Below are 26,563 nucleotides of genomic sequence, written 5' to 3' on the forward strand. Positions count from 1 at the left end.
TGATTAATGAAAGCTCTGTGATGCTAAAAAACATCTGAAACCCTTGAAACATGCACTTGCAACATTGGGGACCCCATGGCCAGACGATTCTAGCCGTCGGGGTCAGAGCCGACACCGCGCGAGCACCACCACCACCATGACCATCGCTAGTAGTGCTAGGCTTGGCTTGACCGGACGGTGGCATGTGCGACGGGCGAGGGCGAGCGGTGCGGGATGGGCACACGGTAGCAGCGAGGTGGAGTGGGCGTGCGACATCTGAATGGGAAGGTCATGGCTGGAGAAGGTTGCCATGTTGGAGAAGTCTAGCGACGGGTGAGCGGCGCGGTGGATGCGCCCGCGGTGGTCACATGCGTGCGGCAGTGGGGAAAGGAAATGTCGCTGTGTTTTTTATTTTTTTGGAGAAACCACGTCATACTTACGTGGAGTGGAGGAGGCCTGTTGGGCCTATTCGGACTTAATATGCCTGTGCGGACACCCATGTGCCAGCATTATCGTTCCATGAAATTGTCCTCTTGCAAAAAAGTTTGATACACAAGTTAATATCCCCAAGAAAGAAATGAGTGATTAATATCTCTTGGAAATAAAATGGTTTATATATTTTCAGCCCTTACCATTATTTTGAAACAAGTGTTGTAACACCCTAGCCCGTTAGAAGTCTGTAGTAGTTGTGTTGTTAACCATGTGGCCCACTTGGCATGGCACATGAAAAGTGGTAGTCGGTGCGTTTAGTGCCACTTTGGAAGAGTAGGAGGGTGAGAGCCGCCTTGTAATCCTTGTTCCAAAGATAGCACCTCTGGGTTAACTCTTTTCCACGAAACAAGGACAAAAGCATAAGAGATGTGCTAAGCATATGTGGACCCGTTCCACGTGAGGAGCTAGACCATAAACAGTTTTTGGATGTAGGGTGTTACAATTGGTTAAATTCTAGTGGATGTACTCATCTATCATCGAAAGGCAGATCCTAGAGAGGTGTTTGTACGCACAAGTGGTCCAGTTCACTATCATTAAACAGCCCATGCCCATCAAGGAGCAGCCAGTTCCAGAAGAAACAAGGGTGGGAAACTTTCTGCTCTCCTCCAACCTCTATTCTAAGCATCCTTGCCTTCCAACAACAATGATTCTTTGTATTATCTATGGATTCTTCTGCCAGATTTGCCACAATCCAAGGGCATAATATCTTCATGGTTGCTTCCTCACTGCATTGCGTGCCTATAATATCTTCATGGATGGTGATTACTCAAGGATTCACAGGTGAAAAGTCTCGTCGTGACCGGTGGGAGGGTTTAAATTGCTAGAAAAACCTAGTGTCCAATTTAAATTGCCACTAAAAAAACCATAAGCTACTCTAGCCTGATGTGCACATAAGGTTTTTTCTAGTGTGCTCTATCTTATTCTCAACCCACAAAGAGTTTAGCAACCTATAGCCAATCCTAACAACTAGCCTATAGCTAATCTAGGAAGGAAAATGTCACACAATGACACAAGCAAATTACACATGGAAGCAATAAACGTGGTATTTTATTTCCCTACAAGTATTTTCTATCCTCTATAAACTAGCTACGGTGCTTGCTTAGTAGTGCATGATGTGCTTGCTGAATGGGTTAGTTGCGGTGTCCTTTTTTCCTTCCATTTAGCTCTAGAATTATGGAACTCAATAGCAATATGACCTGCAACTAGAAAAGCGAGAACACGAAACAGGTGGGCTACCACTACTACAGCAAGCATTTGTAGGAGCGGCTAGCGATGGTTTGTAGAGGCGGCTCGGCTAGCCACCCCTACCATACCGTCAGTACAAATCATGCATTTGTAAGGATGGTTCTTAGACCGCCCCTACAAATCGATTTGTAGAGGCGACTGAACCGCCCCTACTGAAAATTGATTTGTAGGGGCGGCTGTAGTACCAGCTGCCCCTATAATACCTGTTTGTAGTGGCGGTTCAGTCTAGAACTGCCCCTACAGTACATTTTTTCACAAAAAAAATTCAAATTACAATTCAAATTCGACCAGAACATATATACATATGCATATATAATTCAAATTTGACCAGAACATATATAATTCAAATCTGACCACAAGCACAAGAGCATTATATAAACTACCATTACAAGTCCAATTCACAAGAATATATACAATCCATCATTAAATAGACATAATTCACAAATCTAATTCACAAGTCCAAACCGTCCCACAAGGTAAGACCAATGTCAAATTCTATACACATTGTTATCAACGGCCTAGAGCTAGCCTTTTAGTCTCATGAAGGTGTTGGTACTGAGGATTTCTACCTAAGTCAGAATCTCGATCATGGTAGGTGCCTTTGACGTGTACAATCTGGTCCAATATGAAATTGCAAAGGTCGTCGATGAGCTCTAAGAGTTGGTCATCCTTGTATGGGTCTCTTTTCATTTCTTTCTCTTCTTTCTACTACAAGAGAACAAGTTTCGGTTTAGTATTTCATATCATGTGCGAAGTCTATATACTACGGGTGAAGAGGTTCAAACTTACCCTCAAGGGGTGTCTCCTGTAGGCACCGGTGTTACTCATCATAGAACATAGATAGTATCCACAATGTACACTCCCAGGCTTCTGCTTGGGGCACTGTGTGTTTTACAAATGGAAATATGTAGTAATACTTTTGATAGCCATGTAATGGAGTACTAAAGTAAGTTACACTTACCGCACATAGTGTTTTTATAGCCGGCCTTTCCTTCTTTACTGGATCATGCCTTCCGTGATGTTGATTGACATAGAACCTAAATGCCTTGTTCGGATTATTTTAGCAAATACAACTTGTTAGTATCCAAAAGTGAATGTTACAAGTATGTATACAAACATATAAGCTAATGAGGATTGTCGATATGCATATGTCTTGAGAATCAATATGAAGTCTTTGTATGTTACTGGGTCCCTATCTATTGAATCAAAGACCCATGCCATGCTCCTCCCGACATTGATGCCTATACAAATCTAGTGGTTGTTGCATGGATTTAATCATAGAACTAGATAAGCTCTTTTGCATCGAATAAAATATATCGAACAAAGCTTTAAGTATAGAGTTGAACTTACTCGAAGTTGTATGGTAACCATATAGTAGAGTGCTATTGGAGATTTTTAAAAGCTAGGGCAATGTATGCCGAAACCTTAAGGGACTCTTGCCTTAGTTTCTTTGCACGGATGTCCTCTTTCTCTGGAAGGGTCTTTCCAGCAGCTAGCTCTTTGTCATCCAGTTTCCACTGTCTATTGTAATTAAAATTTGTTTGTGCTATAGATTGAGGGTCTATATACCCGGCTTTCACACTTGGCATTTGTTTTACAATGTGCACTTGCATTCTACAAATCACGGTGTGGGTTAGTTACAACAAAATCTAAAGATGACATTCATATCATATCGGGAGGACAAGGACTTACAGGCACCACGTGCGAATTAGATTCATTTCCATTGCTCCGAGGTGAAAGCATGTCTGCATGTCCTTAAAGTCAAATATAATTTTCCTGGCTACGCTCCCAAATGTGCCGGTCGGGAAGCATGCTTGTACGAGGTCTATGCTCATTTGGAGAACACGCAAGTACCAATCATGGAACCTTCTCATTCCAAGTGGTAGGCGCTGGATGTCCCAGTTTGGTAGAAAGGGCTTGCCTCTTTCATATGTTTTCGGGCAATCCTTTGACCTTTTGATGGCATCAATATTTGGATACTGCTTTGATGTTTGGTGGAGTTTGCTAGTGACGGCTCAGAAGCCCGTGATGGGACTTTTTTAACTTGGTTCTCAGGCTTGAACTGGTCATGGGCATACCACTTGTGCATCGATGAGACATCTTTCATTGGAACATAAATTGGCCTTATGGTGATTGGATGCTTCTTTTGAAGTTCCCATTCAGGCACGTCCTCATCTTCTTATGCATCACCTTCTTTAGGAGGCACTCGTTGTTCATGTATCGGCTGTGCTTGTTGAGAAGACTGTGGCATCTCATCATTCACTTGCTCGGTACGAGCTGGAGAAGGTTGTGGCTTATCAGGCACATGCTCGCTAGGAGGCGGGGAAGAATGTGGCATCTCAGAAATGTGGTGGTCACAAGACGGTGAAAATATCTCCCCGTCCTCAACAACTTGCTCCAAATTTGAGAGAGGGAGAGGCGGTGAAGAAGCAATCAATATAATATCCCATTTGTGCCACAGGATGAACTGCCCCATTACATCTTTGAGTAACACCAGCCCCTCAGGAGTTGCATAGTCTATCCTCCACTGCATGAACTCGGGCTTCATGGTATGCACCTCAACCCTAGTGTAGTCTAGTGGTATATTATTATTGTGCTGTAAGCCACCAGGAGGATGTGCCACACCCATTGCCACCTCCATCACAATGTTCTGCCAGCCGCTGAGAAACACCAAGGTGCAACTAGTTGGTTCCCATATGCGATCGATGGGGGTTGTGGCTGCAGTGGAACCTTGGTTGCTAAAAACTTTCGGAGGGCTGCCAACTAATGCCAGTTCTCCTAGTGGTGTCATTAATGTCCATGGCTCCGAAGACAGTCCTTGCTCCTCCAGCGCCTTTGCAAGTAGAGCCTTCACTTGGAGCTCAAGATTAGCCTCTCGGTCTCTGCCATGTTTCTTGTACATGTGCCTGTCCTCTTTGAATCCGTGCTTCCAGGTCATCCTTTTCCCTAGCCCCCTGGTGCGCCCTATGTGCTCGTTGTTTCCCAAGCCAAGGCTAAGTTCGTCCCTCTCTCTGGAAGGATTGAATGAGCCCTTCTCCTTGTCTTCAGCATATTTCAGTATCCTTGACACTACCTCTTGGGTCTCCAGCTTATCAAACTTAAGATTACCGCCGGATGATTCTGTACTCCTAGCATATATCCAATTCCTTGAGCATACCTTCAAATTCTTCACATCGATATTCCTAGAAGTTGTGGCCTCTTCGTCCATCTTCCTAAACTGCTCTTCCATGACATAGTAGCCACTGGGGCCTAGATAATGGTAGTGTTTGTTCCTCTTTGCCAGCTCGGTGTTACAGGCACTGAGCTCCAATGCCTTCGGTGAAGTCTTCTAAGCCACGAGCTCCTCCCATTGACTAGGAGTTATGTTGTCGAACTCATTGAAGGGAGTTAACCCCTTTTGGATATACTTCTTGTTGAGCTCCGAGCTCCAATGTCGGAATGACTCTCCCATGATCTGGAAAGCATTTTTTTACTAGTTCGTGCTTACCCTCCGAAAATCTAAAATTGAGCTTCAGCTGCTTATCCCATAGTTCATCCTTTTTCTTCTCTGGTATCTCTTTCCAGTTAGGGATTGCTAGGTTCAATTTATCTCTTATTAGGGCTCCGATCGCATTATGGAATCGTCCTCTGAATTCCTTCGGCTCAAGGATCTCCGCTGCTAGCCTGACCTCTGTTATCACATAGCAAGCCTTATCTAGATATTGGTTTGCTTTTCTATCCCCTTGTTTCCTCTTTGGCTTTGTAGTCGTGTTCATGGTTGTGTCTTGAGGTTGTGGAGCAGAGGCCTCAATGTCTGTCTCTATGGTTGTTGCCTCTACTCTCCTTTCCTCTGCTCTGTCTTGTCCGGCGAGATGTCATAGACGTCGATGTCGTCTTTTTTTAGTTTCAGGTGGGACCTATATATACAATAGGTCAAAGTGTTAGCAGAGGTAACATAGCCAAAGCTTTAGCAAAATTTACAAGCTAAGGCTTTACTCTACCACCTCGTTCGGGTCAAAAATCCTTGCCCAAATCTTCCTCCGTTGGCCTCCTTCTGGCTTCACGTGGGAAAGGATCCTCGGGACTTACATATCCCTCTTCTAAGTCATCCTCATCATCATCCTCTTCTTCTTCGCCTTCAACAGGCTCTCCTGCTCTTCCTTATGTTCCCCCTTCCTCCTCATCACACTACTCCTGAGTAAGCATCACTTCTAGATCCTTTTCTAACTCGTTATCGAACTGCTCCTGAGTAAGCTGGTCCTCTAGTGCTTGCTCCTCATAGGTTGGCTGCTCATCATGCTCGGGGCATCGGGCTACACTATCTAGTGTCCGTGACATTATTTCACGCTTTGTTCTAATAGATGCAAGAAAGTGTGCGTTAGGTACGCTAGAAGGTATAAGAAATCAAAAAGGTCTATAAACCAAAGTAGTCCTATAAAACAACAATATATAAAAAAACAAGTAGTAGCAGTAGTAGAGGTCTCAGAAACATGTCAATCATCATTTGATCATGAACTTGGAGCATCAAGGCATCATAACAGAGAAGAGAGGAGAAGGTAATGTAGGGGCGGCTGATAATGATGCCAAGTTCCTCACAAGTTCTTGATCATCAGCTCATATTCCATATAATGTATGGACTTGGACAATTTCATCATCGACAAAATAAAGGAGAGGAGAGGAGAGGGGAGATTTGGCAAAAAAAAAAAGCAACAGCTGCTTAGCAAACATAGAACAATAGCTGATGGCAAAAATAGCCAAAAAATAGAGGAGAGTGGAGCTTTTGACGAGCATCATCCTCACCTGAATTGCTTGGAACTGAGCAGGAATTGAAACTGTACGAATAAGCATTACTGAACAACTAGGAATCCAGGATAACACAAACGAATTTACTAGAAATTACATGCAAAATGATATAGAAAACAGAATCACGCATGCTGGAACAGTACAAAACATACTAGAAATTACATGCAAAATGATATAGAAAACAGAATTACGCATGCTGGAACAGTACAAAACATACAAACGAATTTAGTTAGATCTTAGTTTTCTTTAAAGTAAAATTAAGTTACCTAGTCTACAGAACATTTTGTTATCGTAAGCATTATGGCAGAATTGCATATCTTCTATCTTCTAGTAGATTCTGAATCTGAAATTAAACAGATAAAAATGCAGTCTAGTGCTCTGTTTGTCACTATACAATATTAAATTCACTGAGCAAATAACTCTTATGGCATTGATAGACTTCGAGGCATGGTCTCGAAAACTAGATATCGACTCTTAATTTCTTATAATGCTTCAGAACCCCAAATATTTGCTAAAAGTACACAAGGGCATGCAGAAACCAAACCGAGAATAGCACTGCCCATGCACAAGAAAAAACTGTGTCCAGCTGCACACCAGCAATACCCAAGGTAGTACTACAGCTCCAAAGTTGAATACCAGCGAAATTCAATTGAACTTAGTACTACTATGATTTTACAAAGTTCATCACCAATTGGTGATTTCTTTCATAGTCCCAAGTACTACAATAAATTCAATGAACAAAGCTTAAAAAAGTACAACATGTCTCTGAATGCCAGTGGTAACCAATTAGTTACTACTGACAACAGTGGTACACTGATTGTTCCAAAAATTGATGCAAGCTATTGTTTACCAGTGGGCCAATAGCACATTTTATTGCCGTGACATAGCTTAACAAAGTATAGATTTCTGATTGTCAGTGGTAACCAATTGGTTACTGCTGACAACTTTGGTGCATTGATTGGGTCAAAAACTGGTATATGTTATTCTTTACCGGTGCCCCAATGTTCATGCCTGAGAATTAAGTTTATAATTCTAGCAAGTCCAGGGTTTTGAACCAATACATCTAGATGTCAATAACCAATCTACCTCTAGTCAACCTGGCTTGCTTGGAAAAAAAAGGGACTTTTAGTTTTAATAAAAAAACATTTGGTGCTACCAAATACAGACCAGGTTATAGACCCTAGTCGCCTTGAAGAGTTTCCTTACTATTCCCACATTCATGTCTATAACTTGTCAACATAGTTTGCTTGAAGGAATGCTAAAACAGGAACTTATGTTTCTAACTAATCACTTTTATCTACTTCAATCATGCCAATTCTGAACGCAAGTTCATTTGCACTGCTAAACAGAAGGACACAATAGTTCCTTTCAGTGCCCAGCATAGACTATGTAGCCCTCAGGCATCAACAGTGTTTGAACTATTTTGGATTAACCTCCAATACATGTACTGCAAATCATGGCGACTAGGGTTGGAGTATCAATCAAAAATATCTTAAGTGTTGGAGTATCAATAAAAAATATAGATATCCAAATATAATCAACTAATTGACCCTAGCTACATTTGTATTATGTTTACTACTACTATGTATCTTGATATTTGTCTTATAATTATATGTGTGCATTGTTCTTTCCTAATGCACCTTTGCTCAATGGAACTTAGAGAATTACTGCTCCACATAAAAAATTGTTTTCAACATTCATTTCTGCAATTCATGGATTCAGTATTGGTTTAAACATATTGATAAAGTTTTATTATGTATGCACAATATGTCATTGAACTTGCATGCAGTACCAGATTGACTTGAGCAGAAAATGACTGTAACTTGAACTGGTGCTCATGTAGACAAGCAAAGCTTCATTACATCAGCCATGTGCTACATAAAGGTCTGTTCCCGGTAGCAGCAACACAATGAAGAAATGGCTTAATCATGAGTAGAAGTATTAAATCAAGCAGCCACCATATTGGCAGCTAAAACATGTGAACAACAAAAAACAAGAGCATGACACAGCTCTGGATGCATACGATTACCCTATGATATCATCCCATGGTATCACTGCCCTTAGGCAACTAGTAAAGTACCAAACTCATACAAGCGCGCGTGCGGCGGCGGCGGGACTTCAAAATCGGCATATGCTCATGTGTTACCATTTAGGACTAAATAAAGACCCGAGGTAGGAAAGTTTATTCTTTCCAACTGAAACCTGAGCTCTATGCGCTAAAAAAAAAGGAACAACAACATCAGATTCTCTGCCCACTTTCATAATCACAAAGCACAAAGCTCGATTATAATTTATAAAGTATGCTGGGAGCAATAACTGTAATGTTCAGAATTGTTTTGATAATTATTGAAAGCGTTCACAAGAAAACAAGAAGACAAAAAAGTAAATAGTGCAGACTAGCTACCTAAAAATGCTACTGAAAGTAGACAGCAAGCTCCAAAGAGTGGTTTTAGTATCACAATTCATCTATTTAATGATATAAGGTTATCCAATCTCCCGTGCGCTACACCATATTTCAGGTAGAAATCCTTTTTTCCCTTTGGTCCAAAGCAAAGGGAGATAGAGACCCATTACTCAATCAGCAACGATAAACCACGAAAAAACATTAAAGAGAATTCTAAAAGCAAGTTTGCTTCTATAGTTCGCACTCCATGGCAATCGCAATAGATAATCAAATCCATCACTATCAGCACTGCACTCTGTTTATCAATGAGGCTACTTCTTGAAAGTTACCATATCAAAAAAAATATGTTGGCAACAAGACTAAACGTCATGTAAGTAAGCGCAGACCTCTTCACTTTGATTCAATTTGATACCTCAAAGTAAAATATCAATAAGGAAGATAACCAACAACAAGATCTAAATCTAACCTACAACAGCTAAATGGAAATAATCTCACATCAGTTTATAATCTCAACTTTTTCAAAAAAATATTGAACATTGATGTTTGTTTCTATGTAGTGTTCTAAGACCATTTCTAGGAACACACATGCACAACCAAGTGAATAGCATGGAGCTAGCAGCGATCGTAATTCATACCTGGTATGTCAGCTCTGAGGTAGTACTCGGAGTCGGTCTCGGCCCAGTCGACGGTGGTCCTAGCATTGTCGCGGCGGAGCATGGCGAGCAGCACGTCGGACTCGAACTCCCATAGCGGGAACGGGTCGGCCGGGTCAAAGAACTTCCGAACAGGAACAGGCTGAATAGGGACCCGTCCGCGAACACGGCCCTCGCCGCGCCGTAGGCGCCGACGCCCTGTTGGAACCCACGAACGTCTTCCTAAGCACGGGCAGTAGGGCACGGAGGTAGGGCACGGTGGAGGTAGGGCACGGAGGAGGTAGGGTGCGGCGAAGGTAGGGCACAGAGGCGGCAGAGGTAGGGCGTGGCAGAGGTAGGGCGGAGGTAGGGTGCGGCGGATGTAGGGCATGGAGGAGGTAGGGCGCGGCGGAGGTAGGGCACGGAGGAGGTAGAGCGCGATGGAGGTAGGGCATGGAGGTGGCGGAGGTAGGGCACAGAGGAGGTAGGGGGAGGTAGGGCGTGGCGAAGGTAGGGCATGGAGGAGGTAGGGCACGGCGGTGGTAGGGCATGGAGGTAGTGGAGGTAGGGCACGGCAAAGGTAGGGCACAGAGGAGGTAGGGCAAAGGTAGGGCGTGGTGGAGGTAGGGCACGGACGAGGTAGGGCACGGTAGAGGTAGGGCATGGAGGCGGCAGAGGTAGGGCATGGTGGTGGTAGGGCACGGAGGTGGTAGGGCGGAGGTAGGGCACAACAGAGGTAGGGCACAGAGGCGGCGCCGGCGGAGAAAAACTTGGCAGCCTGACGGTGTCGTGGAGAAGAAAGCGCCCAGGACTTAGAATAATTTTGGCCTCCCCAGCTTATATACCGAAGGTCATTTGTAGGGGCGGTTCCTAAGTAAGCCGCCCCTACAAATCGATTTGTAGGGGTGGTTCTTGAGTAAGCCGCCCCTATAAATATTTTCAATTTATTTTAATTAATAATTTTGTAATTTATATATAAAGAACACAATGTAAATTTATATAATACTTTTTTTTTATTATTCTATATATGTATAAATAAAAATATATATAAACAATTTCATGATATATATATATATATACAGATATAATTATATATTTTGTTCTTTACAAAAAGAATATTTTAAAAATTGAAAATTTAAAATTTAAAACAACTAAAACAATTTCATCTCCACTAAATTACCTTAAATAAAAATTTTGTAAACATCAAAGTTGTAGAACTCATCAAGATGTACAACTTATATTTTGGTCATCTTTTCATTTGACGATATTTTAACATTTCAATTTTTGAATTTCAATATATGTCAACATCAAATAAGATTTTGAAACCTTAAATGATTTCAAATAAGAAAGTCATGAACATAAAAGTTGTTTAACACATCACTATTTACAACTTTTATTTTGATCATCTTTTCATTTAACCAAATTTGAACAGTGCAAATTTTGAATTTCAATAAATATCAACTTCAAATAAGATTTTGAAACCTTAAATGATTTCAACTACAAAAGTCGTGAACATAAAAGTTGTTGAACTCATCACTATCTACAACTTTTATTTTGGTCACTTCTATATTTGACAAAGTATTAGTAAACATTGTTCATAAATTCACATATCACTCATAGTTTCATGAACTATATGAGAGACATGTTGATTTGTGAACAATGTTTACTATCACTTTGTCAGATGAAGAAATAACAAAAATAAAAGTTGTAGATCTTGATGAGTTATACATCTTTGGTACTCATCACTTTTTCAGCTGAAATCATTTGGTGTTTTAAAATCTTGTTAGAACTTGCCATTTTTTTAAATTTGAAAATTTGAATTGCTCAAACTTTGTCAAACGAAAAGAATGACCAAATCAACATAGTAACTTGATAGGGCATGATTTTAGAAAATTTTAGAAAAAATCATCACATTTGGAGTTACTATGAGGGAGAAAGACTAGTTATAAATTTTACCAAGAGATTAAAAAGAAAAATCACAATTGTTCATGATGATCAATGATGGACAAGTGTGATTTCTCTTTTTAATCTGTGGCTGAAACTTGTAAATAGTTTTTCTCCCTCATACTAACTCCAAATGTGATGGTTTTTTTCCTAAAATTTTCTAAAATCTTGCTCTATCATTTTAGTCTGGTCATCTATCTTTCTCACCAATTTTGGACAATTCAAATTTTGAATTTTAGAAAATGACAACTTTAAACCTGATTTTCAACCATTAAATGATTCCAGCTGTAAAAGTGATGAATATAAAAGTTGTATAACTCGTCAAGATCTCCAATTTTTATTTTGGTTATTTCTTCATTTCATAAAGTGTTAAGTGCTTGTTTAAGTGTTTCAATAGTAGTCCGAACATGTTGCAGTAGTAATAAGTGCTTGTTTCAAGTGTCTGCGTGTTACAACTGTTTTAGTAGTAATAAAGTGGATGTTGCAATAGGTTCATCTGGATATTGCAAAGGGTAGTCTCACACACATGCATAAATGTAGTCTCACACACATATATAAATATATAGTCTCACACACATACATAAATATATAGTCTCACAAACATGCATAAATAAAGTCTTACAAACAAACACACTTACACAAACACTCCACGTTCAACCTTTGCTAAATATTGGGACAGGGATTCTAGGATTTTGTCGTCGTATTCCTCCTCATCCTCGTCGTTAACAATAACCGTTTCACCATGATGAATCCACACTATGTAGTCCACAACAAATCCTCACATAATCAAATGTGATATGATGATAGTCACATCTGTCCATGTCATGCGGTTCTTGTAATCTTTACAGAGACAAATAATTGTATCCATATTCTCTGTCAACGTCGTTGCATGCTTCTCTGCGGCTTCAATAAATTTATCCACCTCTTCACGGAAACCTGCCTTGAATCTTAACGAACCATACATCCAAGAGTTCCTGTACTCCATCTTTTACAACAACAACAAAAAAACATTAAAGGACTACTTATTCAGATATATATAAAATGAATCAAATTAATAATTACTTGAGAATAATTGTATATACTTCAGATATATATGAATATAAATCAAATATAATTACATGAAGCATACAAACACACCATGGTAGAGGAAAATTAATTAATGGCCTATTTATCCATAAATAATTAAAATACATATTTGTTGATTACAATAAACAATTTCAAAGACAACAATTAATATTTTACCCAATATCTTTCATGCAAACCCTAGTCCAATTTCGTCAATCATAAATTTACAAAAACAAAATTAATAAAAAAACCAACCCCTAGATCTAGATCTAGATCTACATGCACATTAAACATCCATAAAACTAAATAATTGTTCACTAAAATCAAGAAACATGGACCAAATAAGGGTATGATCTTGTTCCCCTACGTAATTTACCCTAGTACATTCAAAACTTGGGTCTAATTTGCTTCATAAGTAGCTCAAGCACCATAGAAGAGAGAGAAAAGTAAAACTCTAATTACTCACTAACCAACCATTAAAACTTCAAAAAAAGTGTGAAATAGCATTTTCTTACCTTCTACAACCTCTCCACGAAAGGATTTGAGACCAAAACCTTCCCCCTTAGTAGAGCAGTTTTTGGGAGGTGCCCAAGGCCTCCCTACATTTTATTCATGGGTTGGAGTGAGTGACCCGAGGAGGAAGAAGGGGCTGCAGGTTTTATATGTGGGGCATTTGTAGGGGCGGCTGGTGACTGAGCCGCCCCTACAAATCGCAACACCGGAGTCGGCTAGTTAGTGAGCCGCCCCAACAAATTGACCCATTTGTAGGGGCGGCTCGTATCACCAGCCGCCCCTACTGTGTTATTTGTAGGGACGGCTGGTCTCATGGGTCCCGAGCACGCCCATTGTAGGGGTGGCTCCATCACCAGCCGCCCCTACAAAAAATTGTCCCGTTGCTACAAACGTTTTTTGTCGTAGTGTACACATGCTAATATAGATTAAGAAAGTATTTTTCTTTTAAAACAGTGGGAGCTATGTTCTGATCTTAAGCTGAGCAAGCTCCTCTAACGTTTTGATTAATTGAACTGATAGCACTCCTTCCATAGTTTTGATTAATTCTACTTTTGCTTAAGTACAACCATGTTTTATCCAAATCTTTACATTATGTCCATAAAATAGTAAACCTAATCTTTTTCTAATATGTCAATCTTAGTCTTTTGGTCAGTAGGTGGACAAGGTCTGAGTGGGAGGCTCATAATCAAGTTAGGACACAGCCGAGGCGATGACATGTTGTCTACTAGGAAACCCTCAAGTGCTGTAAAGATGTTAGGAAGTTTTGTACTGCTGCAAGTTTTAAAAAGTTGTGAAATAATGAGTGAACTGTACACTCATTTATCATTTTAGATTTAGATACTATTTCAACGGTCTGACAACTTAATGAATGATTGATTATAATTAATATATGTAAGTGTAATTGCTTTTATTATGGTTTATTGTTTTTGCAATGACAATTTCTTAAACCACAAATCAAATGCTACTAGCGTTGCAATACAAACTATACCAACAAACTGCTATGCGTGGCAATATGATCTATGGCAATGAACTCACTTGCGTGGAAATGTGATTTGTTGCAATGAATAAAATTGCATGGCAAATGGTACTATTGCCATGGCATGACTACCATGGCAATAACATATGATTGCTTGCAACGAATAAAATTGCGTGACAAATGATACTATTGCCACGGCACGATGGTCGTGGCAATAACGTATGATGATTTCTCGCAACGAATAAAATTGCGTGGCAAATAGTATAATTGCCGAGGCCTGGCGGTCATGGCAATAACACTTTAGGCAACAAAATTCTAGCATGGCAATACATACAATTGCAACAACGTTGTTCGTGGCAAATGTCTATTCCTACGCTATCGATCATTGCATGTATCACCTCTTGGTACAAAAACGGATGTAACGCCCCGGCTAGAAACACCACTAGAGGTCACCAAACAACATATATAAATCCTACTAACTTTAGAAAATTATTAAATTTTTTTAGCGGAATCTCCTTAGCATTTTAACAGGTAAAAACTTATAACATACATGAAATATTCTCATAAGGACATACACATCACAGCCCAATCAAATGATAGAATAAAAGAATAATCCTAATAGCATGATGGTCTCAACCAAAGCAACCATTTAGCAACCTCTATTTAACCATTACTGTTGCAACCACTATGCAATAGATTAAGCATGTGTAGACTAAAAGGTAAGTGCTTGTGATGATGGTGCTACTCCTAGTTCCCATGCATGTCACGATGATAAACACAAGGTGAGCAAAAATAGTCAGCAAGTATAGTCGGAATCGAAAGAACAAATTTTACACGGGAATCCATGAACGAATTATTGGAACACCAAATAAATAGTAGATTCCATCTAAAACGGACAACACCTGAATCCTCCTTAGCATCTACTAGTAAAGCCAAGCAAGTGGGGCTAGCACTTACTCACAGGAACCTGAATATAAGAACCAAATTGCACTTCCGGATAAACCGGCACCGGAATTGAATGTAAATAAAAAACATGAAACTTAGAACTTGAACATGAAAACCACATGCACATCCAGATCTAACGGAACATGAATTAAATATAAAAGAAAATTTTGGAACTTGAATCAAGTGAAACTGACATATAACACATGTAACCAAACTCAAACAATAGGCACAAGCCACACACAAGTTCATCATGCACTTGCCTTAACTTCGGCAAGAATCCAGCGTCACACGCTCAGCACGAGCACCTCCTAAACTTGACGAAGCTAACTTAAGAACTAGACCACGCTGAACGCAAACCTATTTTTAGGAAAGCTCAAATAAACCTATCACTAAAACTCTAAATCGCTAACTCTTATATTTTCTGAGTTCGTTGGATGTAGGATTATGGGTCTCCAGTGGCTCGGGTACTAAAAACACAAGGGAGACACAATGGTTTATCCTGGTTCAGGCTATCGAGGCCCTACGTCCAGCAGTGAGGTGATTCATGTTCAGGAGCACCCAAATTTGGGAGGAGGGTGGTTACAACAGAGGAGAACGAGAGTTTGGCAGGGGATCACTCATTGCTATCCTACGGCTCGTCGACGGTGAGGTTTCTTCCGCAACGAGTGAGGAATCAGTGCTCTCTCTAGCTAGGTTGTCGGGTTGAACTCTCTACAGTTCCTCTGCTCCTCTATTTTGCCGATGCTTCTAATGTCTAATCAACCTTCCTCTCTATGGGAGCCGACCCTGCCCTTATATTCTAGGGAAGGTTGGGTACAAGTCAGTTTGGGGCTTCAATCTATGGTCTACGTGCGTTGGGTGCAGGAGGGTGCTGTCGCGGCGTGGATGGACCTCATCTTCATCGTGTAGGGGAGTCGAAGGAGTTGTAGGTGCCACCTAACGTCATTGCAACACTTGACCGTCTGGAGCTATCTGCTGCGGACTAGCCTCCCCTGGGTGAACCTTGTTGAGGCCTCCTTGGTTGCAAAGGAGCCCTAGCTTGAGGAGCTTTTCTAGAGTTGGTGAAGTTGCTTGTCCTATTGTCATGGTGATTGCGTGACTCTATCGAGGGAGTGGTAGACAATGCCTCATGCCTGTTGAATGGGCTGGCACCATGAGATCTGCGTACCTACTAGGGTCTTAGATGCCCGATAGGTTGCCTGTCGCTCGGGATGTTGGTTCGTTGCCCGAGAACTAGCTCATGTTGGTGCTAGGGTTGGAGTCAAGCTCGGGCTACCGTCGCTCGGGATTCCGGAGCCCTGGTGAGCCCTTGGGCTCCGAGCAGTGGCCATAGGCATGCTTGGGCTCGGCCTAACTCCATCTAGAGGGTGTGCACGAGTGTACGCGATGGGTATATCTCCCTCGAGCTCCAGAGTGATCTTGAGAGATCGGTCGGGGGATCCATTAGTCGGGAACTTCTTGCCTAGGGACTTAGCATACCCCTATGTTTGACTCTCGTCGGGCATTTTCCTAGGGCCCCTAACCATTTACAGAGGCGGTCACAAGATGCGATCGCCTCTGAAAATGATTTGACCTGTCTCCTAAAATCATTTTTCTAGTTGTGAGGGCATTGTTGTCTTCTTCGGCTCGAGGGATTCGCTGACTATTCTGCATCTACATCACTTTTGCCTCGAAGGGCTCACCGTCCACTTTGAAGGTGACATCACCATGATGTTTTTTTCAACTACGATGACTTCTACTCCATCAACTACACACTACCATGCAAACACTCTATGCTATAGTTCAACTTCGGTCAAAGTAGGATCATGAAAATTGGAGTTTCTAGAATAACTATGACTTGGGGGCTGTTTTGGTCCATGTCATGAATACCAAACTTGTTCCATGTACCATGCTAAGTGTGTCTAAGGTGTTTTAGTGATCAACATCAACCACTTGCCTTAACAAGCATGACCATAAGCATACACATGTTGCAACATAGAATAACAAAGGTATGTTTCATATGTTTCATATGTTTATGCCCATATATGAATGAATGATGCTTATGCTCATGCAATGCAAGTGCAAAAGTGCAAGGGTGTTACAGCGAGGGTGAGGGCGCGGACACGAATGATGGCGAGGGTGAGGTTGTGGGCAAGGACGACGTCGAGTGTGAGGGTGACGGCAAGGGCGCAAACGCGGACGACAGCGAGGGCGTGGGCGCGGGTGCGGACGACGGCCTAGGGGATTGAAAAAGCGCACCGCGGCGGCGGCGGTGAGTGAAATTTCGGGGAGGAAGAAGAAAGAACACCCATATATACGGTAGAACCCTATGGTCCCAGGTTGGACAACCAACCAGGACTAAAAGTCCTTTAGTCCCGGTTGGTGGCCCAACCCTAGACTAAAGCCAGATTTTGGCACGCGACGAAACTGCTGCCTACCCGGTAGGTTCGTTTCTCACCCATGCAATAGTTTTAACATATCCTTTAACATAAAATAGGCTAAAAATTAGAAATTGCATAGTAAAAAAATATAGCTCAAAAAATTGCAATACAAAATTGCTTTCATATCCTTTAAATGTTTAATAACATATGCTATAAATTATAAGTAGATTTTAAAAATTCAAACTTCAAATCTAAGAAATTCAAACATAGTTTTCCTTGACAAGATGATTTCAAATAAAAAGTTGTCAACTACAAAGTTGCATAACTTTTTGAGATCTACAACTTTTGTTTTGCTCATTTCTCCATTTGAGGACATTTTAAAAATTCAAATTTCAAATTTTAGAAATTCAAACATATTTTTCCTTGACAAAATGATTTCAAATCAAAAAGTTGTCAACTACAAAGTTGTGTAACATTTCACAATCTACAACTTTTATTTTTCTCATTTCTTCATCTAGCAAAGTGGTAGTATACATTATTCACAAATTTATAGTATACTATAAGAAAAAGATGTAAATTTGTGAACAATGTACACTACCACTTTGTCGGACGAAGAAATTATAAAAATAAAAGTTGTACATCTTGAACCGTTCTACAACTTTTATGTTTATGAATTTCCCAGATGAATTCATTTACTTCTACAAAATGCTATTTGAAGTTACCATTTTTTGAGAATCAATTTTTGAATTGATAAAACAAATTTACATGAAAAGATGACCAAAATGAAAGCTATAAGAACATAATAAATTGATAGTACATGAATTTAAAAATTTTTAGGGAAAATCATCAAATTTGAAATTAGTATCACGGAGAAAGACTAGTTACAAGTTTTAGCCAGAGATTAAAAAGAGAAATGAAACTTCTTTAAAAATTTAATTTCAAACAGAATTTCGAACATAGTCTTCCTTGACAAGATGACTTCAAATGAAAAAGTTGTCAACTACAAAGTTGTATAAATTTTTTAGATCTACAACTTTCGTATTGGTTGTTTCTTTGATTTTTTTTATTTGTATATGCATTTCAATCCTACACGAGTTAAATTTCAATCCATACAAATATAATTATAATATCCATACAAATAAGCCTAATGAACATAAATAACTTGCATACAAACATAATTAAAATATCCATACAAATAAACCAAATTAAACATAACTAATTGAATAAACCTAATTAAACATAACAATACCAATAAACCTAACTAACACATGATCCTACATACCCGTTGAAACCCTAGCCTATCTCCGCTGCCAGTAGCGTATGTCTTGGATTGTGTAACCACGGTCATTGTCTATGCAATGCAAGGCCCGCACTGCAACACTCTTCATTGCCTATCAACGCCGAGGACATGGCATCACATAGATGTAGCCTACTGACGGACTAACGATGGCCTGGTTCTGCCTAAATCTCATGCAATATTGGATGCTAGCTGTTGTCCTCTGGCCCATCGCATCCACGAAGTCCTAGGCATACCCCAATCGCTTAAGAGCTTGCGTGAGAATGGACTGCAAGCCACATGTAGCATACGTGAAATCATAGAGCAAAACCTGCAAGCGAACAAACAAAAAATATCAGGAAGCGCTCATATAATAATAAAAATAAATAAACATTACTCTCATATCATACACAACGTACCACATCCATATGGTTGAATGTCGCAAGCCTCTCGCTTACTCGTGGCACGTCCAAACTATGCCCACGTAAAGCTTCTATCTTCAAGGACGAGAAATCAGGCATACGGTAGCCAATTCGCTCAATTGCGTGCAAAGAAAGCAACACGGCATCGATCTGTGGGCCTATCTTGGTCGGCGACTGTCGTCCAGTCTGCACGATGTCCTGGCACACCTCATTATTGTACCTAATGGGGATGTGAAAGGTGAGATTGTATGTCCATAACTCGCCTCCTTCATCATTCACGACCTCACTTGTCATCGTCTCGAAGATGTCCCACACCCCGAGCAGCCATAGTGCTACTTCTAGCCAATTGACCGGTTTTATAGTCTGTGACATATGCAGCAATCATGTTATGAATGAATGTATATATGCAAAAATTATATTAGCATGCAAAACTTAAAATATTTCATATTATTGATGGGTCTAGGTGACGCGGAACGGCGCTATCTGGCGATGGCACAAATGGAAGATCATCGGTGGAAACCTGGTTCCTTTGGCTGGGGAAGTCCGCCGCCATTCATCGTAACTAAAAAAACATCCCAATAAATATGGAACCCCCATATAAATATACCATGCAACAATGTATATTAGAGAAACATATAAAAAATCATCAATATATATATATATATATATACACACACATATATATATAGCATGCCAAGTAAACTTAAACATTTTGCACATAATTTTTTTAACGATTATTAACTCTCATCAAGAAATAATGTTGCTAACAAAGATCTAGAAAACAATAAATGTTTAAGGTTATGTAGAAATGATGTATAAATAAAAATAAAATCCACCATTATTATTCCTAATTAAAAAACCACATATTTGAATATTTCTATGCTTATTACTAAAGCATGAAACAACCTACATTATTAGCAATGAAAGATTAGAAGAAGAAGTTGCTAACCTTTAGAACATTGAAGATGAAGCCAGCGGTCGAGAGCAAGAACTTGCTCCCCAAACAAGAATACGGATGAACAATAAGTCAAGACCAAGATTTGATCGACGTGTCTTGGGCTGGAGGGACAGTGGAAGCAGGTATATATAGGTGGAGACCTTTAGTCCCGGTTGATAGAGCCTACCGGGACTAAATGATCAACCTATGGTCCCGGTTGGAGCCAAAACCCAGGATAAACGAACAACAAAACCTTTGGTCCCGGTTGGTGGTTCCAACCGGGATTGAAAGGCAACCTTTAATCCCGGTTTGAACCATAAACCGGGACTAAAGGCCCCCGCTGCAAAAGCATGTTGCACTATCCGTTGGGCAAAGGATTCCAGTCCCGGTTGGTGGTTCGAACCGGGACTAAATCTCCTATTACTCCCGGGACAAATTCCGGCTGGGACTAAAGCGAAAAACCAAAAGTCTGATCTCTACTGGTGGGTCAAACTGGTCACTTATATACCGGCGTTGACCATCAAAGTCACATTGACCTTCTCATAGTTTGAACACAAGTCAGTAATAACAAGTTAAACAAACTTACATGAACAGCAAGTAACTGCCTACTATGAGATAGCAAGGGATCAACTATTCATGCTGTCACAAAAACCGGCAAAATTACTTTAGTGGGTTCACTACACATGCAGAACTGCTTACATGTCATGTGTAACTTCATTTCCAGTAGGACATGCTAAGTATCAACCCAAACAATAACTCAAATAAACTGAAACTTCAACTGAAACAACGTTCCTGATTAAAGATAGAGTTGAGTTTACAATGGCCAAAATTGTAAATGAAGAATTGTAACTTGAGCAAGCAATCTTAATGTCAGACAGAGCCTCAACCTGTAAGCCACCCAGAATTACTGATCCATTTTTAGTTAATGGAAATTAATATTCAGATCCAATAATAGTCCTAGTCAGTGGCAATGACCGAAACAATCACATTCAGTGACAATGACTGAAACAGAGCAGCACAAGTGTCAATTGTACAAGATGCTCACAACGGTTTCCTCAAGTAACATGCTTGATTACTCCATCATCATTGGTGCTTGCAATCTGGTGGTAGCATGATCTCTTCTGAGAAGATAAAATGGGAAAAACTTACGAAGGTGGTACAACTAAAAAAACAGACCTATAACTATGATGTATATTGATGGTTACAGAACTGAGTTTCGAAACAAATGCTTTAAATTCGCCAGGAAGTTGAGAAGTCAATATAGTTCAAGTGCCTAACCAAAACAAGTTGGTGAAAATGCTGCACATGAGATTGCATTCTCACAATCCATATTACTATCCACATTATTTTTTGCAGATATACTATTACAGTATTAATATCCATATCATGGCGTTACATACTGGAATAACATCTCTCACTACAGGAGACCGGCTCTTTGCCGAGTGCCAAGTGGTTTGCCGAGTGTTGTTTTTCGGGCACTCGGCAAAGACGTCTTTGCCGAGTGTTTTTTTTAACACTCGGCAAAGAGTCTCTTTGCCGAGTGTTTTTTTTAACACTCGGCAAAGAGCTTCTTTGCCGAGTGTTATTTTTTTTTGACACTCGGCAAAGAAAATTTTAAAGCACATTTTGAAGCAGTAAATTAATTCAAATGAAAAAGTTTTCAACTACAAAGTTGTATAACTCATCAAGATGTACAATGTTTGTTTTGGTCTTTTCTTCATACGACAAAGTGAAAATAAATTTGTTCACAAATCTAACATATCTCTCTTATAGTTTATGAAACTACAAGAGAGATATATAAGATTTGTGAACAATGTTAGAACGACCATGTCGGATGAACAGATGACCAAACAACCAAAATAAACTCTGTAGATCTCGAAAAGTTATGAAACTTTGTAATTGGTAACTTTTTGATTTGAAAACATCTTGTCATGCAAAACTGCGTTTGAATTTCAAAATTTTAAAATTCGAACTTTTCAAACGACCTCGGATGAAAAAACAACCAAAATAAACTCTGTAGATCTCGAAAAGTTATGAAACATTGTAGTTGACAACTTTTTGATTTGAAAACATCTTGTCATGCAAAAATGTGTTTGAATTTCAAAATTTTAAAATTCGAACTTTTCAAACGACCTCGGATGAAAAAACAACCAAAATAAACTCTGTAGATCTTGAAAAGTTATGAAACACATTATAGTTGACAACTTTTTGATTTGAAAACATCTTGTCATGCAAAACTGTGTTTGAATTTCAAACTTTTAAAATTCAAATTTTGTAAACGACCTCGGATGGAAAAACTTCCTAAACTAAAAGTGTAGATCTCGAAAAGTTATGAAACTTTGTAGTTTATAACTTTTTTATTTGAATTCGTTTAGGGCCTCAAACATGCAATTTACACTCGGTTTAGTATAATATATTGGGAAGTAAAACGGAATCCAGACACAAGTGAGAGTGTGGTGTAGTGGTAGAGGAGGTACGTGCATAGCGGGAGGTCTCGGGTTCGAATCGCGTCGGCCACGTAGCCATGAAATTCATGTGAAAAATGTCGGAGATGGGTGGGCGCTGGCCAGTGGGGGCCTTCATCGATAAAAAAAATTCTCATTTTTTCGGGTTTTTTTCGGTTTCAACTTTGCCGAGTGTCGGGCACTCGGCAAAGGCTTTGCCGAGTGCCCGATTAAAGACACTCGGCAAAGTTGGCTTTGCCGTCACTGTTTTTGGCGAGTGCTGTTCACGAGTGTTACACTCGGCGAACCATTTGCCGAGTGTTTTATGTCTTTTGCCGAGTGTTTCGGGCACTCGGCAAACTCAAGGAGTCCGGTAGTGTCTGAGGCAAAAATAATGACACTGAAGCCTGAATCAAAGTTGGAAAATTAGGACTGTGGAAATAAATCAGTGGGCATGAGGCTAGTACTAGGAGTGTAGAAGCTCATGAAGGGAAAGCTGACCTTGAACTCCCCTCCCTTTCCTATCTTCCTGACCCGGCCAGATTTTAGGTCAACAACAAAGACGCCCTTGTTTGCGAATATGAAGATGGAACCAGCACCTTCCGCAAAATCAACTACATCAAGCTTTGTAGAGAGGTCTCCAATGTCAAGCTGGATAACCCTGCCCCTCTCCCATTCCGGAATGCCATTGGGGCCAGTCCGCCATGCCCACAGGTGCAGGTTGTGGCCCTCCACACCGCAGGCTCCCAGGCCACCGCCCTCGGCCTTCATGAGCACCATGTTTCCCACAGGCAAGGGTGGTGGGCTCATCACCGATATGCCACACCCAGCCAAGTCATACTTGAGGATTCTCCGTCCGTTCTCGAGGATGAAATATAGTGCGCCTCTGGCAAGTAGGCTGCTCCGTATCATCTTGCGGCCAGCCTTGGGGAAGCCAAGGTAAACTGATGAGACACCAGTACTCCATGTGCCAGTCTCCGATGAGTTCGTTCTAGTTGTTGCATCGTCACCGCCAAGCTCGTTCGGGAAGTCGATGACTACAAAGACCACGAGGAAGGGACCACCACAGCAACCGAGGTGGTCGCAGCCGTCCAAGGCACAGAGCACCGCTGCCGTATAGCGGTAATAGTAATTTAACTTGGGCCACCCAAGGTCCTGCCGGCTGTTGGTGATGGGGTCCCAGACGATGAGACTTTGTGTTTTATTGCAGTTGAGAAGGAGCACGCGTCCGTGGCGGCAGTCGAGGGTATAGCAGTGAGGATCCGGCGGGGGGTTAAGGATAGGGGACGCTTCTTTGACGGGGACGAAGCGGGGGAAGAACTGGCGACCTCCGTTCTTGTTGTGGAGGAAGCCGAGCAGGGGTGGCACTCCGTGGAACTCGCGGTAGCGGCGGGGGAATCTCGGATCGGAGAGGAGGCGACGCCAGGGTTTGCAGACGAGGGAGGCGCGGACAAGGCACTCTGGATCTTCCGGCGGGAGGCGGAGGAGGATCTCGCCGAGTAGATCGTCCATGAGCTCCGGCGGCGCCATCTTGCTGCTGCGCTCGATCGGGGATAATAGGGATTATTCTCGTATGCTTCTGCTAGGTGGGGGCGTGGGGCTAAATAGGTGGAACAGGTCACGTGCGACTTGGACTCTACTTCGACTTGGGATCATTGAATAGATTTTTTTTTTGTACTTTTTCGTTATTTTCGACTACGGATCGACTTGGGATCATTGAATAGATTTTTTTTTTTACTTTTTCGTTATTTTCCACTACGGAACCCATATAGCGGATTAGTTAAATAAAATCTTATTTAAGATAATAATAGTACAGTACGACGCTGGCTCTAAACAAATTTGCATGGTATTTTTATTGGACTACTACTATTGAATGATGGCTAGTTTCTAACAAATTTGTGAATTTACACAATAACACTATGCTACAACAGGCGATCATTGCTGGATCAAGACCACCATCAACGACAGAAATTGTGTCCGGCAGGATAATCAACAATAGATATATGCAACCACTGTCGGGTGAAAGCATAACCCGACAATGATACGACGAGTGTCACTGCCAGGAAAAAGCATAACTCGACAACGACATGAATACTATAGTATTTTATTATACTTGTATATATATTAGCGCATATTAATTTTTTTATTCGATTTAAGGTTGTTAGATGCATTTCTTTTGTATTATTATTATTCTCAAACTTTAGATAAATACAAATATTATATTCTGTGTATTTTTTATACCTGGCTCGCGAGCTTAACGAGCCAGCTCGAGCTTTTAACGAGCCGAGTCGAGCTGGCTTTCTGGCTCGTTAGGATAACCAGCCGAGCCGAGCTAGCTCGTTATCTTAACGAGCCAGAATGAGCCAAGCCGAAACAAGCCGAGCCGGCTCATTATCCAGGCTTACTTGTGCATTTGGACCCTAAACTATTTCTAAATTCTCTAGGTTTTCCTTCTTCTATGTGGACATGGTAGACTAATGTGCCACATTGTTACCTGCGGGCATCAAGCGAATCACCACGCAACAGACTCTTATGTTACTTGCGACCAGGAGGTCCGTCCGTTCTTCTCACGGCATGTCGTTCCTTTGTTCCTACTCTCCCAGGAGGGCGAGCGGGTGAAGACACGCGGCCACACAAGCATGAGGCGAGCAGGGTGAACACGCGCATGGGCATGCGCTGACTAGAAAGCGAGGCAAGCGTTTGCAGGTGCCCGTGGCCACCGGCACAGGCTGGAGCTAGGGCGTGCACGTACGGGCGAAGTAGAGCACACGGTGAGCACATCGCAGAGCGCGGCGAGTGTCGCAGCCGCCGCCAACACATACTGGCATCGCAAAACCCTAGCTCATTCCATTTTCTCCTCCCCGCTTTTCTCGCGAGCAGCCACTGAGGGGCTTAGGGTGGCGCCTGTGGTGCACGCGCGGCGAGCTTAGGGCAGCGGCCAGGCAAGGCTTAGGGCAGGGCTACAGCGGAAGACGGTGGGTCTAGCTCAGGCCCACTCACTGGGATACGCACGCGGCTGCGGCTGCACGTGGCGCCGTCAAGAGGGTCCCCGTCGGCTCCTTTAGGGCGATGCGCGTGGGAGACTGAGTGCGGCAGTGGCCCGGTAGCAATAGGTGCTCGTGAGCTCGCTGGCACAGTGGACGCATGACAGGGATGGTGGATACGCACGGGTGAAACGAAGCCCGTGTTGATGGCATGCGTACGTAAGGCCCGCTAATGGTGCCGTGGTCCCCAAATTGACGGCAATGACAACACCGGATCGAGGTAACGTCATCTCGTGCCCATCCTTAGTTGATTTAGGGTTTCTAATTCTAAGTTTAGGGAGAAATTTGGGGAAGAACTTCACCTAGGGTTTCATCATTTGGGGATTTCATTGCAATTTGAACTGATTTGATCATCCCCTCGTTCCAATTGCTTAATCCAAAACCCTAGCCCCTAATTGCATTAAATTAGTATGAAATCGACATGAACATGGGAGGAATTAACCTTATCCAAAGGCTTATCCGACTTAATCAGAGACATAAACATCATTACCCAAAAACAACTAGCCTGAATCATGATGATTTGGTTCTACCTGCGCATGGTAGGCATAGATCAGAGACAAAAGAATTAATCATGACCACTCATGCATAATTAAGGGGTAATCATCATTAACAGTAAGTGAATAGAGCGTAAATTAGATCAAAACCGACCTCTAAACATCCAAACCGAGGCAGATCTGAAAGTGATGGATCAAAGACTAGACTAACCTGGCTCTTGATACCACAATATTAGATTAAAATCAACACAAAAGGATGATCTATCCTAGTCAAATGAACACATCACATAGCATTAAAGATCATACACTACTACAGATTGACTTATCACTATTATCACTTTCACTACCGTAGCGATAGAAGCGATGGTGTGATACCTCCACCGTCGGTTGACCGATAGCGAGGCCTACTAGGGAAGAAAACAGGCAGTGGAAACTGCTACCACCGACAGGTTAACGGTAGATGCGGCTGTGGTATTGGGGTTGCATCTCCTCCGTCGCATGAAAAGCCGAGCCGACTTGGATACGTGTTTTGGCCGACGGTCGTAAACTAGCATTTGGTCAACCGACGGTAAAAATTCGGCGTGAGTGTTCAATGCCCTCCCCTCAACT

General features: G+C 41.4%; 1 protein-coding gene across 1 annotated transcript; it reads right to left on the bottom strand.

Moving 5' to 3' along the window:
* Positions 1-22,842: 22,842 nt before the first annotated feature.
* LOC136479712 (uncharacterized) lies at positions 22,843-23,946 on the bottom strand. Its single transcript, XM_066477483.1, has one exon. The coding sequence runs from the start codon at positions 23,944-23,946 to the stop codon at positions 22,843-22,845; it is 1,104 nt and encodes a 367-aa protein (XP_066333580.1).
* Between the last annotated feature and the right edge of the window lie 2,617 nt (positions 23,947-26,563).

Source organism: Miscanthus floridulus, chromosome 9 (genome assembly GCF_019320115.1).
Source record: "Miscanthus floridulus cultivar M001 chromosome 9, ASM1932011v1, whole genome shotgun sequence".
NCBI lineage: Eukaryota > Viridiplantae > Streptophyta > Magnoliopsida > Poales > Poaceae > Miscanthus > Miscanthus floridulus.

Bases quoted from the DNA above. Each gene is read 5' to 3' on its own strand.
- LOC136479712 (XM_066477483.1), bottom strand. From the start codon at position 23,946: ATGGCGCCGCCGGAGCTCATGGACGATCTACTCGGCGAGATCCTCCTC.